This window comes from Mustela nigripes, chromosome X (assembly GCF_022355385.1).
Source record: "Mustela nigripes isolate SB6536 chromosome X, MUSNIG.SB6536, whole genome shotgun sequence".
NCBI lineage: Eukaryota > Metazoa > Chordata > Mammalia > Carnivora > Mustelidae > Mustela > Mustela nigripes.
This window is the reverse complement of record NC_081575.1, coordinates 68,973,348-68,988,525: the sequence shown is the minus strand read 5'-3', so window position 1 is coordinate 68,988,525 and position 15,178 is coordinate 68,973,348. Positions and strand designations below refer to the sequence as shown.

The 15,178-nt window shown below is 44.5% G+C and overlaps 1 protein-coding gene across 1 annotated transcript; it reads right to left on the bottom strand.

The window, feature by feature from the left end:
• Positions 1–9,217: 9,217 nt before the first annotated feature.
• P2RY4 (pyrimidinergic receptor P2Y4) lies at positions 9,218–10,315 on the bottom strand. The gene has a single exon (XM_059385590.1). The coding sequence runs from the start codon at positions 10,313–10,315 to the stop codon at positions 9,218–9,220; it is 1,098 nt and encodes a 365-aa protein (XP_059241573.1).
• Positions 10,316–15,178: the final 4,863 nt, after the last annotated feature.

Sequence of the window (15,178 nt, the reverse complement as noted above, 5' to 3'; positions counted from 1 at the left end):
ATCATCTTACGTATATAACTTTTTATGTTAAGTTGATGGTCACTTAGGTTTGAACACAATCTCAAAGCACTATGTTTGTACTCTCCTCTTCCATGTTTTATGTATATGTTATCATAATTCCCATCTTTTTATTTTGTGAGTCCCTTGACTAATTTTTTATATAACTGATTTTACTACTCTTATCTTTTAACCTTCATACTAGCTTCATAAGTGATTAGTTTACTACCTTTATTATAAGATTGCTTTTACTTATGATAAGTTTTCCTTTTATAAATTTCTTATTTCTAGTTATTACCTTTCTTTCTGCTTAAAGAGGTCCCTTTAACACTTCTTTTTTTAAGATTTTATTTATTTATTTGACAGAGATCCCAAGTAGGCAGAGAGAGAGAGAGAGAGGAGGAAGCAGGCTCCCTGTCGAGCAGAGAGCCTGATGTGGGACTCGATCCCAGGACCCTGGAATCGTGACCTGAGCCGAAAGCAGAAGCTTTAACCCACTGAGCCACCCAGGCATCCCCCTTTAATACTTCTTTTAAGGCTGGTTTAGTGGTGATGAACTCCTTTAATTTTTTTTTTTTTTTTGTCTGGGAAACTCTTTATCTCTCTTCTAATTCTGAATGATAACCTTGCCAGGTAGAGTATTCTTGGTTGTAGGGTTTTTTTCTTTCAGCACTTTGAATGTATCATGCCACTTCTTTCTGACCTTCAAGGTTTCTGATGGAAAATAATCTGATAGCCTTGTGCAAGTTCCCTTATATGCAACTAGCTGCTTTTATTTTACTGTTTTAAGATTCTCTCAAATTTTTAAAGATTTTTTTGTCAGAGAAAGAGAGAGAGCAGAAGCAGGGGGAGCAGCAGGCAGAGGGAGAGGGAGAAGCAGGTTCCCCACTGACTGAGGAGCCCAACGCAGAACTCAATCCCAGGACCCTGGGATCATAATCTGAGCTGAGGGCAGACACTTAACTGACTGAGCATCCCTATTTCTCCTTATTTTTAATCTTTGATATTTTAATTATTATACATCTTAGTGTGTACCTGATTGGGTTCATCTTGTTTGGGATTCTCTTTGTTTCCTGGACATGGATGTTTCTTTCCCCAGGTTAGCAGGCACAAGCTGGGAGAACTTCACTGGTACTGTCTGTACACTGAAGTACAGTGAAGTACTTCACTGGTACTTCACTTCACTTCACTGGCACTCTTCACTGGTACTGTCCTTGTAGAACAGCTGGAGATGATGTGGACACAGGTGGGAGGGGGTTTCCAGGATGCTCCACGTAGGGCCTGCCTTAGCACGTTGGCTGCAGCTAAAGTGGGCAAAAAGCTGGAATGTCCTAGAGAGTTTTGTACCCATGCCACCTAGGTGAGATGGCTGGTGTTGTAGTGGACACATTCCAGGGGTGTCCTGGTATACACCACACTGAGGCAACCTTAGTGAGAAAACTGGAGCTCAGGCAGTCAAGAGTAGGGGAGGCCACCTTGGGGAAATGACTGGAGCTGTTGTGGGCTAGGGTCCCTGGTCTCATCAAGGCAGCAGTCTGATTAAAATGCCCAGACACTATTCTACTCTGCAGTATCAAGGTGGAGGGGGGAAATAAACAATGGTGCTCACCAGCATCTCCAACCTGGAGAGAGTTCCAGTAGTTCTCCTACTATTTAGGGGATGTTCTAGCATTAGTTCACTTATAGTCTAGCTACCCTTTAAACCGAGGCTTTTTTTTCTGTGCCTGAGGGCAGGCAAATCTATGCACAGTTTCCTCAGTGCTATCCTTCTCCACTGCAGTTTACAGCATTGCTGTATCCCAATCTCTCCTGCCATTTTCTGTGTGGTCCCTCTATCCTTTGCTGTGCTGAAGTTGTTCAGCCAGCTCCCAGTTCTTCTTCAGGAGGAAATGCTCTATATGTAAGTGTAGATTTCCATGGGAGGAAGTGAGTTCAGGGTCTGCCTATGTCACTAGGTTGGACCCTCCCTTCTAAACCAACCCTTTAAAAACTTAGTAATATGTATTACTGTCCCAGAATATGTGCTTTGGGAAACTGCAGGGGAGAAATGAATAAAGACAGAAACTCATAAAAATCAAACTAGCTTACATTTTCAAAGAACCAGAGCAATGGCTACCTTCTGAAAGAAATCCAGCAAGATCAGAGTGTGTAAAAAGAAACATTTTATTCACATTGGAGATAGTTATTGGTGTAGTAAAGGGAATGAGGCTTACAATGAGCAGTAAGTTAAATATCAGTAAGAAGTAAATAAATTGAACAGGTGCCAGAATTATAATGCTCTGAGATGGCATTAGTTGATTTATCTCTTTAGTTTTTCCAACTACATCTGCTTGCTTCTTCCCATCAGTAGTTCCAAAAGCATGAGTAGAGCCTTGAACTGTGGTACAAAATGTACAGTAATAGCCAGCCATCCCCCAAAAGGATTTTACCTTCTGATTTGTCTCAAAGAGTTCTCACATTTTAATAATTTACCCTTTGACGTAAGGAAAAATAATTTGTCTCCTTCCCACTTTGGGACCAAAATACATAAACTCTGGCAATCAAACATACACCAAGGTGCCCTAATAGACAGACTCACTCTTTGGTTGTACTCGAGTATTTTCATACTCCCTTTTGGTGACAAACCACAGCTCAGCTCATACAAGAAATATAATGTCTGTAGGTTATGGCAAGTAGCTCATTCAGTGGCTGATTCTGAAATCTTTGGAAAGAGGCAAAGTCATGTAGGAACTAAAAGGGAAGGAGGGGTGTAAATACAGGTAAACAGATCTTGATTACAAAAACTATTTGAGATTGGCCTCTTTAGTTAATGTCATTGGCTAATAGCTTTTGTATGCAAGCTGGCAAGGAATCAAGTATTTTTTTAATTATCTTTCTGAGAGATTATCTTCCATGAATTCTCTTACACATTCACTGTTGCTTACTTCCTTGATTTTTCTTTGCTTTCCTTTCATTCAAAGATTTTTAAAAAATAACTTTTATAAGGCCCTGTCTTTGAAACTCTCTTCTCCCTTGAGGCTATGCCAAATTTTCAATATCTTTCCTCCCAGTTCATCACTGTGGCCATTTCTCAGTAATCAGCTTTTAGCCTTCTGCTTCTCACACTCAAGGGTTCAGGGTTTGTCGTGATCTTAACTATCACTTCCAAGCAGCACCAAAACCAAATCTAGAATTCTGGTTCCTCATCCAACTACACTAAAGTTGAGAACTATTGAAAAGGGGTTCCCACTCACAGGAATTCTAAATGATGTTTCTTCATCTTTTACTCCATTGACACTTCACAACAGCCCTGCTAAATGAGTATCCCTATCCCAAGTTTGCCAACGAGGAAAACGAATCTCAAAGAGATTAAGTAACTTGTCTGAGATCATGCAGCTAACGAGCAGCAGATTGAAGAAGCCAAGTATGGTTATCTGACTCAAGCTGCTTGTTTTCTCTACTACTTCTCATCACCTTTTTCACCAAAATGCTGGCTTTCATCACATCAGTGAAGGAGAGTAAAGTCCTAGATGCATCCCGGGTGAAGCATTTGGCCTAAATGGGGATTATGAGATGAAGTAATAGAATACGTGAGGAAAGTGAAATTTCAAATGTATCATCTTCTCCTCCTCTCCACATCCACATTGGCTTTAGGGCAGGCCAACTAGTGAGTAACCAATGTAGGGGGATATGAGAGATGCTGAACAGGCCCACTTTCCTTCACAATGTCTTTTCAATGCCCTCCCTATCTCCACTGTTCCTAAAGTGCCCTTAGATCTTTAGGTTTCTTGAGGTTCCTGTGGCCTCTTAACATGGAACTATGCCCAGGAACAGAAACACTAAGTTGAATTATTGACATGTAATTATTCAGCAAATGTTTATTAAGCATCATTTATTAAGCAAATGGGGTGGTAGAATAACAACTGTTTATATTTGGCTAGCTCTCTAGATTTGCAGAGCCTTACCACAATCTGAAATACTTAAAGCTGGGATTATGATCCTCATTTTATGGGTGATGAAATTATAACACAAAGACTCACCCAAGTAACACACCTAAGCCCCTCTTTCATAATCAGGACTCCAACTTGGCTCCTCTGATTTTAATCCTAACCTCTTTTCTCCTATCACAGTAGCTCAAGGAGTTTACAGTAGGGAACTCAAAGCAAACATACATAAAGAGTTAAATAGCAATAATAATATAATTTCAAAAGACAATAAATGCCGGGTGACTGATATAGACAATAATTACTGTAGGAGTGACCAGGAAGGTCACTGTGGGTAAGAGTCACCATACAAGGCCTCAACAAGGAAGTGAGGTTTAAGACTGCCCTTGGAAACTAGGTAGGAAAAAGACAGTGGGAGAAGAAAAGGAAGGCATTCTAGTGTGGGGAAAAGGAAGAATATGGGTACAGAGCTGAGAACGTGCAAGTCTTATTTGAAGAGAGAATGAGAAGCTCAAATTAGCTGGAGAAGAAAGGCTTGTACTGGGGAGGAATGGAAAATAAGGCTGAAAATTCTCTCTTTTAGTTCTGACTTAAGGATTTCAACTTGTCTTGTAGACAGTGGGGAGCCATGAGAGAGTTTTAAGTAAGAGAGTGAAACTGTAAGAGCAGTGTTAGGGCTGACTAACCTGGCAGTATGCATTATATAGCATGCATTTGTGTGAGGAGAGACTAGATGCAAGAAAGACCCATTAGAAGGCTGTAACAGTCAGTCAGGGATACAGTAACAATAGTCAGTATTAGAATGGTACCATTGGGATCATGAAGGAAAGATGATTATAATCGACATGCTAACTAAAGAAAGGCCAGAATCTCCTGAAATAGAAGAATTGAAGTTACCTGAGTATTTTGGGGAAAGAAGATGGCATGGGAAAAAAATGATCGAAACAGGTAGGTAAACTGGTTAGTAAGTTTTAACATCTTGGGTTGGAAGTAACAATGAAAGATCCAAGTGAAACTGTCCAGCGGGGAGGTGGAACTTGGAAGAAAGGACAGGCTAGAACTGAGTGGGCGTGGCATAATGGAAGGAGGTCTTGGAGTCAGGGGACCTGGGGTCTAAGCCTAGTTCTTCCTTTCCTGCAAACTTACTAAGTAATGGGCAAGTCCTATCTCTTGGCCATTTTACTGCTCTGTAAAGTGAGTGGGTATCTAGGCCCTGGGAGATTTCTGAGGTACTCTCAAGGACTCTAAGTCAACTGAATTGTATTCATGTGCACATATGTTCTCTCCAGGAGAAAATCAGGGGTCAGATGTGGGGGAGTTGGGGAGTGGACTAAATAATCCCCAAATGCTATGACTATGACAGGTCTTGGATCTCTGTTTTCTTAGGTAGTAAAAAAGGAGAAGCCAGCAGAGAGAAAGGAAATAATAAGATAAGTAAAAGCAGGAGGAGAGAAAGGAGGAGAGAAATTTAAAGCCGGAGGATAAAATTAAAGGACCCAAAAGGAATGAAAATTAAAAGCAAAATTTATAATAAGTGGAAGAAATATGTATATCAAATACAACAAAGGGTTAACATGTATGTTAAACGAAGAATACATTTAGATATATAAGATCACCAATATATATAAAACTACTCATGCCATCTGGTAAAGAATATAACCAATTCACACAAGAGGAAATACAAACAGTAAACATATGGAAAAGTCTCCTATCACATGAATAATCAAGGAAGTGAAGATAAGGGGCGCCTGGGTGGCTCAGTGGGTTAAAGCCTCTGCCTTCGGCTCAGGTCATAATAACAAGGTCCTGGGATCGAGCCCTGCATCGGGCTCTCTGCTCAGCAGGGAACCTGCTTCCTCCTCTGTCTCTCTGCCTGCTTCTCTGCCTCCTTGCAATCTCTGTCTGTCAAATAAATAAAATCTTTAAAAAAAAAAAAGAAAGTGAAGTTAACAAATTAATGTGGGTTTTTGTTTTGTTTTGTTTTGGGTTTTTTAAGATTTTTGTTTATTTGACAGATAGAGAGCATGAGAACAGGCAGGGGGAGTAGCAGGCAGAGGGAGAACCAGACAGGAGAGGGAGAAGCAGGCTTTCCAATGAGCAAGGAGCCCGATGTAAGGCTCCATCCCAGGACCCTGGGATCATGACCTGAGCTGAAGGCAGATGCTTGACCAACTGAGCCACCCAGGTGTCCCCACAAATTAATGTTTTAAGCCATCTAAACAGATTCCTTATGAAGTCCAATACTAGAGCTGCAAAGAAGATGGAACACTTGCATGCCATTGTGGCCTTGAAAATTTGTACAGTCTTTTTGGAAATCAAGATCCATAAAAAATGTTTATATACTTTGACCTGGTAATCCCACTCCCGGGAACTTGTCCTAGGAACAGAATTGTAAAGAAGAAAAAAGTCATATGCAATAATATGTTCAAAGCCCAGAAAAACTGGGAGTTGACTAAATGTCCAATAATAGAGGAATGGTCAAATAAAATATAATCTACTAATGATATAATTTTATGTGACTATTGAAATGATAAATATGAAAGACTGTAGCACAAGGACAGTATTTATAATAAAAGTTTCTTAAAGCAAAATTCTAAAATATATGTACACTGTGATTGCACTTCCATAAAATATAAGTATTATGCAATATGAAAAATCATGGAACATAGATAAATGAAAACAATTTTCTGGGGTTTGGAAGTACAGGTGAACATATTCTTTCAAAATCTCCTTTAATGTTGTCATAGTGGAATTTTTAAATGTTGTTTTCATTTAAAAAATTTAAACAAGGTATGCAACAGGATAACATGATCTAGAGATAGTCAAAGAGGATGAATATAGAGAAAATATCATTAAGATCTTGCTTTTGAAGTAATTTGTGTTCTTCCAGGTACAGAAGGAAACCAGGTTCAGAGAGTTAAGAGGTGACTTTATAGTGATGAAATGGGGTTATGGGGTTATGGTACTTTTTCTGGAAGTTTGACAGTGAAATGAATAAGTTGACTAGAATGTTAGCTACAAGAGACAGCAGGGCCATGGTATTGGTGATACTGTTTTATTTTTGTTTGGTTGGGTTTTGTTGTGTGTGTTTTTTAAAAGATGGTGTGAAATCAGTTATGGAAAGACTGAAAATAATGAAAGGGGATAAACAAATGAACAAGTAAAAAGGCCACCTCTTATTTTGGGTCTACAGGCAAGAAAGACAAGATGGGTATAACAGTCGAGTGATCATGAATGAAGCAGAAAGAGGTTGAGGTATTAGATCTCAGTTTTACAGGAGGCAAGGTAACCCTTAGAAGGTCATAAGTAGCTTGGAGTTGGAGTCTTGATAAGGTGGAAAAGACAGAAAACACTTGTTCTGGAATGTCCACTAGGAGCTGAGCAAGCTAATAAAAATTGAGACTTAGATGAAGTTACAAGACAGGAAGTTTCAGTGGGTCAAAACAGCCTTGTGCTCTGGTTTCATCTGCAATCCCCTTCAGTCTAAGAGAAAGGGAAAAATTGGCTAAAGGTGAGACTCAAGGTGTTTAGCCAAAGTTAGAGTGTGAGGGAATACAGCCTTAAAGTAGAAGACCGCAAAATCTGGGCAGTTGAGTCTTGATAATGAGTGAAATGAGTCTTGATATGGGTTAAATGGACTTGTAATATAGAAGAGGCTGGGTCAGTTGTGATGGAGAAAGCAGCTTTACCTGGTGGGGCCGGTGGATAGGAGAGGTAGGTGATGGGCAAGGAGGCTGTGGTCATAGAAATTAAAGGGAGAGAGTACAGATGAAAAATGGGTTATGTAACAGTCTAAGAAGTGGCTATGGCACTGGGAAACTCGTAAATAAAAGGCCTGTACATTTACTGTTAATGGAAGGAGGCCTAGGTAGCCAGCAGGGAGAGGGAGCACATGGGAGGATGCAAAGGGGGGACATGCGAGCATCAGAGTCATTGTTTCCTGAAGACTAACCTCAGCCTTACTCTCCAGAGAGACCCCTAGATGACAGTAGACAAGAAAGAGATCAGAGACAGGTCAGCAAGAGTGGGACAGAAGAAAAGGAAGGCTGGAGACTCAGGAGACCAGTGGCTAGAAGGCAATTTCGGGAGGGGGGTGCCTGAAAGGGTAAGCGCACCCTTCTGATGAGCACCTGCCTAGACACTCTTACTTCCTAGGCTTGGAAGTTAGCTGCCCAAGTTCCATACCTATTCCTGACTCCTGTAAGCCCAGAAGTAGTAGGACAGTGCTGGGGAGGAGTGATTGGATGCAAGAATGTCAGGGGATCTGTCTTCGTCCCCATGCTCTGTCTGCCCTGGCGTTGAAGCCCTAAAGCGTGATCTGAAAGAGTTGGTGACAGATTTATTATTCACCTAGGTCAGGAGCCAGAGAAAGGGGAGAGACCAGGGAAGAACCAGCTCTGGGTGTCAGTCCCTGTCACCGCCCCAAACTCTGTACAAACCTGCTCTACCCCCACCTCGGTGCTGGAACTTATGGCCACAAAGGTGAGAGCTCCCCTCTCTCTTTCTTTCCAAGCCATCGGCTGGTCTTTGCACTTAGTACAGGAGAACTGTCAACTATGTTCCCCGAAAACATCATAAAGGAGGTCCTGTTTCAAAGGCCAACATCAGCTTGGACCCCGCCCCTTGAGGCAGGTTATCCGCCCCATGGTAAGATGCAGGGCTGTACACCAGTTCAACAGCGCCATACATCTGGCTGCTCGCAGGCACCCTGGCCTGCAGGCTGTCTGGGATTGAGCCGTATTTCAACACTTCAGTGCGCGAGACCATCCTGTCTGAGAGGAACCCAGGAAGGGGGTGTGGGCACTACATATGTCCCAACCTTGGCATCTGTGCTATGCCGGTGCTCCCACTTCCTGATGCTGGCTATCGCCGTCAGATAAATCAGACCAATCCCGAGATCACCCTCCAGCTTCTCCACCTCTTCAGTCTATTGCGCAGGTCTGGCTGAAGGAACACAGGCTATACAAAGGTGCATGGGGGAAAAAGGACTGCACGAGGATTTTAGGAAACCTTATAAGCTCAAGAGAGACAGGACTGATGGCCCCAGGAAGGAGACAGAGGCAAAGAGAAAGAAGAGTGGCTGTTACTCCCTTTGGCCAAAAAAGAGAGGGCAGCTGAAAGGGTTATGAGAGATGGGGTCACACATGATTTCCCTGGTTCCTCTTAATCCTCAGGGTGTGGGCCTCTCTCTGGAGTCTGGGAAAGAGGAAGGATCAGCCATACTGGATGTAAATATCAAATTCCCTCACCTCTGCCCTACACGTACCCTTTTTCCTCTCACTTCCTGGCTCCTAGGGCTACAATCTATCTGCCCCAGGGGCAGGGAAGCCACGGTCCCTCCGGGCGGATGTCCACCTGCAGCTGCTTTCCTCAGCCAGGGACACCAGCGCCAGGGTGGAGGCCGTGGTGGGGGGCTGAGGCTCCCCACACCTGCACAGCTGCCAGAGCTGACGGCGATACTTGTCCCCCGTGAGCAGGTAGAGCACGGGATCCAGGCAGCTGTTGGCACTGGCCAGAGGCCGAGTCACTTTGTAGACCACATTGACAACGTTCAGCACCTGGCAGTCGACTTCCAGCAGCCTTGACATGTAATAAATGGTGCGGGTGACGTGGAAGGGCACGAAGCAGACAGCGAAGACAGTCAGCACCACAGCGATGGTGCGGAGAGAACGCAGACGCGAGGATGACTGGGCGGCCCCTGGCAAGGGCCGATACAGGCGCCGGGCCATGAGCCCATAGCAAATGAGAGTGACCAGGCAGGGCACGCCAAACAGCAGCCCCATGACAGCTGAGCTGAAGTGCACGTAGTGGTCAAACTCCTCGGGCCGAGTGGTGTCATGGCACAGGATGGTGTCCTTCTTGGGGCTGGTGGTGACGAAGAACAGGTTGGGCACAAGGCAGCCAGCCACGACCAACCAAATGGCCAGGCAGAGAAGGCCCGCAAAGCGTGGGCGGCCCCAGCGCAGGGCCCGAAGCGGGTGGCAGATCCCCAGGTAGCGGTGCACGCTGATGCAGGTAAGGAAGAGGACGCTGCAGTAGAGGTTCCAGTAGAAGAGGAAGCGGATGAACTTGCAGAGTCCTGTGCCAAAGGGCCAGTGGTTTCGGGCCGCATAATAGTAGATGAGGGTGGGCAGTGACAGCACATACAAAGTGTCTGACAAGGCCAAGTGGAACATGTAGGTGGCCGTGGCATCCCAGGGTCGGAGGCGAAAGAGGAAGAGCCAGAGGGTTAGGGTGTTGAGGCCCAGGCCCAACAGGAAAACGACTGTGTAACTCACAGGCAGCAGGATGAACTTGAACTCTTCATTGAAACTGCAGTCCAGCTCTCCCTGGCTGTCGCCAGGATCTGGGCTGGGACCTAGGGTTGTAAGCAAAGAGGACTCTGCACTGGCCATGGTCCCCCTAGAGGTGGAAAGGGGAGAAGTGAGGACAGCTGGGTTTTCCTGGCCTCCCAACCCTGACCTGAAGCCAAACAGCCGAGAATGGGGAGGGCCGTGACTGAAGCACGAGGAGTAGCTGACAGGAGTATGTCCAGGAGCAACCCGGGCCAGGCTGGCCCCTGCCAGAACCCCCTTGGTCCAGCCTGTGGCAGTGCTGGGACCCAGCAGGGCAGGCTGGGAGTTTGGGCTGTTCTCATCCTGCCACTGACTCTGTCCTTCAGATCTTGGCTAGCCGAAAGGGCAGGACCATCCAACGGGCAGAGATGGCTGGACCCAAATTGTCTCCTAGCCCATGACATTTCTCCACATGGTGACTTCACCTATCCCCTCACCCAGGTCCCACCCAGGAGACCCAGTGTCTCCACACTACAGTTCCTTTTTTGATGCCTTCCCCCAGCCTGGTCCAGCCCAGGAGCCCCATCACCACCCTCACCAAAGAAACTTGGCATGTCTCCTACCTGGTCCCCTTGAAGCTGAGCCCAGCTGACTCTGTCACCTTTCCCTTTGGCAGCCAGAGGGCATATCCAAGAGGGTGGGTTTGGGGGTGGGGCCTATTCTCCTCCTGGCCTGGGAAATCATCAGAGCTAGAAAGGTCCATCGAGATTATCTAGTCCAACCCACTCACTCTATAGATTGAGAAACTGGGGCCCGGTGAGATTACTATTTAACAATTTCTAAATGACTGTAGGATGGAGTACACAAGGAAACATCCAAGTTTACAGATGAAGAGCCAGGCCGCAGGAGACTAAAGCTACAGGGAGATCATACAAATCTGTGTAAGTGAGCAGAAACACGGGAAGTGAATGAATGCTAACATGGGCAGAAATACTAGATAACACACAGAAAGATTTTAGGAAAGCCATAGTACTGATATAAATCTTCAGTCTGTGTGCATATAATTATAAAAATGCTTATGTATCACGTACTATGTGCAAGGCACTATTCTAAGTGCTTTACACTTCTTGATGGCCCCACAGTTTCTTTAGAAGCACAATTAATCTCCCTACTTTGCCGATGAGAAAACTAAGGCACAGAGAATTTATTCTGCTATTTAGTGGTAGAGTCAACATTTGAATCAAGGCAGGCCTTCCTTTGATCCAGGTTCTAACATCCATGTTCTTTTTTTTTTTTAAGATTTTATTTACTTATTTGACAAAGAGAGAGACAGCAAGAGAGGGAACACAAGCAGGGGGGAGGCAGAGGAGGGAAAAGAAAAGAAAATTAACAAGTAAAATATATAGATTATAATCACTGCTATGGAGAAAAAGGTGGAAAGGGGAATAGAGAAGAAGAGACATGGGAATAGAGAAGGTTGCTTCTTTAAATATTAGGGTGGCTTTGGGTAAAGAGCAGGTGGTTGGGAGGAAGGGGAAATGTAGAGAGGGTGTCAGACAGTTTGGCAGGGACCAGATCACGAAGGTCCTTGGAAACCATTGTGAAGATTGCTTAGCTTTTACTTTTAAAGCATGGGAAGCCATTGAGGGTTTAGAAGGGACAAGTGTCAGGGTCTAATTTATATATTTTTAAAAGATTTTATTTATTTATTTATTTGAGAGAGAGATGGAGAGAGAGTGAGAGCTCTATGTTGAGAATAGACTGCAAGACTGGAGGAACAAGAGGAAGATAAACTCAGGAGCTATTGCCAATGAATTATGGTGACTTGGACCAGAGTGGCAAAGGTGATGGGAAGTGGTCCGATTCTGGCTAGATTTTGAAAGTAAAGGCAACACAATTTACTGACGTGGGCGGTGCAAGAAAGAGAGAAGTCCGGAACGACTCCAAGATGTGTAGCCTGAGCAACTGGAGGAACTGTTCACAGAGATGGAAAAAGCTGTGAGAGAAGCAGGTTTGAGGGAAAACTGGGGGTTTGTTTTTCAGCCTGTCAATTTCAAGAGGTCTATTGCATTTGTGGGAAGAGGAGGAGAGGAGACAGTTCCCTCCTCCCCAAGATTGCTAGCCGACAAACCTTCCTGAAAGGCCCACCCCATCCTACACACCACCTTTCATCTCTCTCTACCACTCCAGAAGACTCCAGTCTGAATATAGCAGAGAAAGTACAGAAACCAAACCTAGATGTTTGAGAGCTAAGTGCCAGACAATGCCAACTTGCTGGGAGCTCTGGATCTGGGGCTCCTGGGGCTAACTAAGGTGCCAGGATTGTGGGAATCTTTGGCAAAGGGGGCAAACTTTGGGCCCGGAGGACTCTGGGGGTGAGGCAACTAGTGCTCTTGGGGAGGGAAGGGCAGTCTGGGCAGAATCCACGCTTCAGGGAACTGGAAGCAATGGGGACTCTGAACCTGATCTTCAGGTTACCCAGCTGGATTCCGGGAGTGAGAGGAGGCGGTAGGTCTGCGAGGGAGGCTCTAGAATCTGGGATCTAGAGCTCCTGGAGGCCCAGAAACCTGGATAGGGGAAACTTGGAGATACTTGCCACATGGCAGGGTGGGGGTAGCTAAAAGGGAGGCATGGAGGAAGCGGTCTGAGCCTGAGCCCTGAACAGCAGGCTGCTGGGATATTGGGTAAGAGGCCCAGATGTTGAAGCCAGACAGACACGAATTCAAATCCTTGTTTTCCCAGGCATTAGTTGTGTGATGCTGGACACCTCTTTGTAACTATGTTTTCTCCCTGGTGAAATGGACATAATAACACCAGTACTTCAGGGTTTCCTGAATATTGAATTGGTCAATAGGTGTGAACACACATCATAAATCACAAGGTATTTTGTATTATTCCTTTGCACTTAGGGATGAAGCTGATCTCTTTGGAGGAGAACACATGTGATTCGAGGTTTGGCATAAACCCAAGAGTTCACGCCAGCATCCTCCACACTAGAGAAGCTCCTGCTACTAGGTTTCTGCTAGTCCCTGGAAAGCTCCAGCTGTCACTACTGCCACCGCCGCCCAGTGGCTACTTCAGGAAAGGACCTCGCCCAGCACCGCCTGGGCCAAAAGGATTTGTGCCTTAGGAAATGCTGCAGGCCAGACCTGCTGGCTTCCGTAACACTCTTCCTCACTTTTGTTTCTGTGATTTTGCATTACTCTGGTTCTCCTACTCCTCTGGACGCCCCTTCTGACCTCTTCACCTGGCTCCTTTTTGTCCTCCTTCCTCCGAAGGTGACCTTTCCCCAAGGCTTATCCCTAGAGCTTTTTCTCTTCTGTCCTCTCTTCCCCACTACCTCCTCCCCAACCTCTTCCTCACTCTATCATTTCTCTTTCCTGATCTCTCTCTTTCTCTCTCTCATGCTTAAAAAAAAAAAAGATTTCATTTATTTGACAGAGAGGAATATATCAAGACAAGGAACACAAACAGGGGGAGTGGGAGAAGGAGAAGCAGGCTCCCCACTGAGCAGGGAGCCCAATGCTGGACTCGATCCCAGGACCCTGGGATCATGACCTGAGCCCAAGGCAGTCATTTAACCCACCGACCCACCCAGGTGTCCTTACAAGTCTGTTCCTTATGTCCAGCAAGGCTGTTAAAAGCTTTAGAGTAGAGACTAGTACCACTGTGTCCAGCACCTAGGACAGCACAGGAAGTCTCTTTTTCTGCCATTTGATTCCTTCGTCTCCTTTCTATCCTTCCCCACTGAGCCAATGCCATTGTCCAGCTCCCACGTAAATCCGCTGGTATGCTTTCAATGGCAATAATGGAAAATTCCAAGTCGGATGATTTTAAAATGTGGAAATCTATTACCTTGCATCTAAACCCAGGAGTGGGCTGCTTTGGAGTTGGCTAATTCAACAACTCAGCAATGTCACAAAAAATCCTGACTCCATCGTTCTGATCTGCAGCCCTCGATATGTTAGTTTAGCAACTCTCATGGTCACAAGATGGCTGATGCCCCTCAGCCATCTTCCAGCATTGCTTCCAAACATGACAACATTCAATGGTAGGAGAGAAAGGCCTCTCCTGCTGTAGGTTTACTATTATTACTCCAGAAACCTTTCCCAGAATCTCCCTAGCACACTTCCTTTCACATCTCAGTGGCTGGAATTTCATCATGCTTCTATAACTGAACCAGTCACTGGCAAGAGGGATGAAATGGCCATGACCGGCTTAGGAAATGGAGATTCTGCCCATAAGAATGAAAGGGGAGGTGGCTGGTGAGTTGACAAACAATTCTGTCTGCTACAACCCTTTATTGAATAACCCATTCTTTCCTCACTTTGAGATCTGATCATCACTTCCCAACTGGAAGGCCCAGGTGGGAAAAATCACTGTGATGTGCAAGTGAGGTAGGTAAAGACCTAAAAATACATCTCTCTTCAATATATCACAGAGGCCAGAAGCTCTATAATTAGAGTTGCATTCTTTTGCCTCCTTACTCTTGCTCTCTCAGAAAATGCAAACACCTTTTTTTTCCAGTTTCTATTTAAATTCCTGTTAGTTAACATATAGTATAATATTAGTTTCAGGTATACAATTTAGTGATTCAACATTTCCATATAACACAGGGCACTCATCACTCTAAGTGCCCTCCTTAATCCCCATCATCTATTTAACCCAACCCCCCCCCCCCCCCCCCCCCCGTAACCATCAGTTTGTTCTCTACAGTTAAGAGTCTGTTTCTTGGCATGCCTCTCTTTTTCCTTTTTTTCCTTCCTATATTTGTTTGTTTTGTTTCTTAAATTCCACATATGAATGAAATCATATGATATTTGTCTTTCTCTGGCTGACGTATTCCACTTAGTGTAATACTCTCTAGCTCTATCCACATTGTTGCAAATAGCAGAATTTCATTCTTGTCTATGGCTGAGAAATATTCATTCATATATATATAAATAAAAATATATATTATATATATTTTATATATATTTATAT

Bases quoted from the DNA above. Each gene is read 5' to 3' on its own strand.
- P2RY4 (XM_059385590.1), bottom strand. From the start codon at position 10,315: ATGGCCAGTGCAGAGTCCTCTTTGCTTACAACCCTAGGTCCCAGCCCA.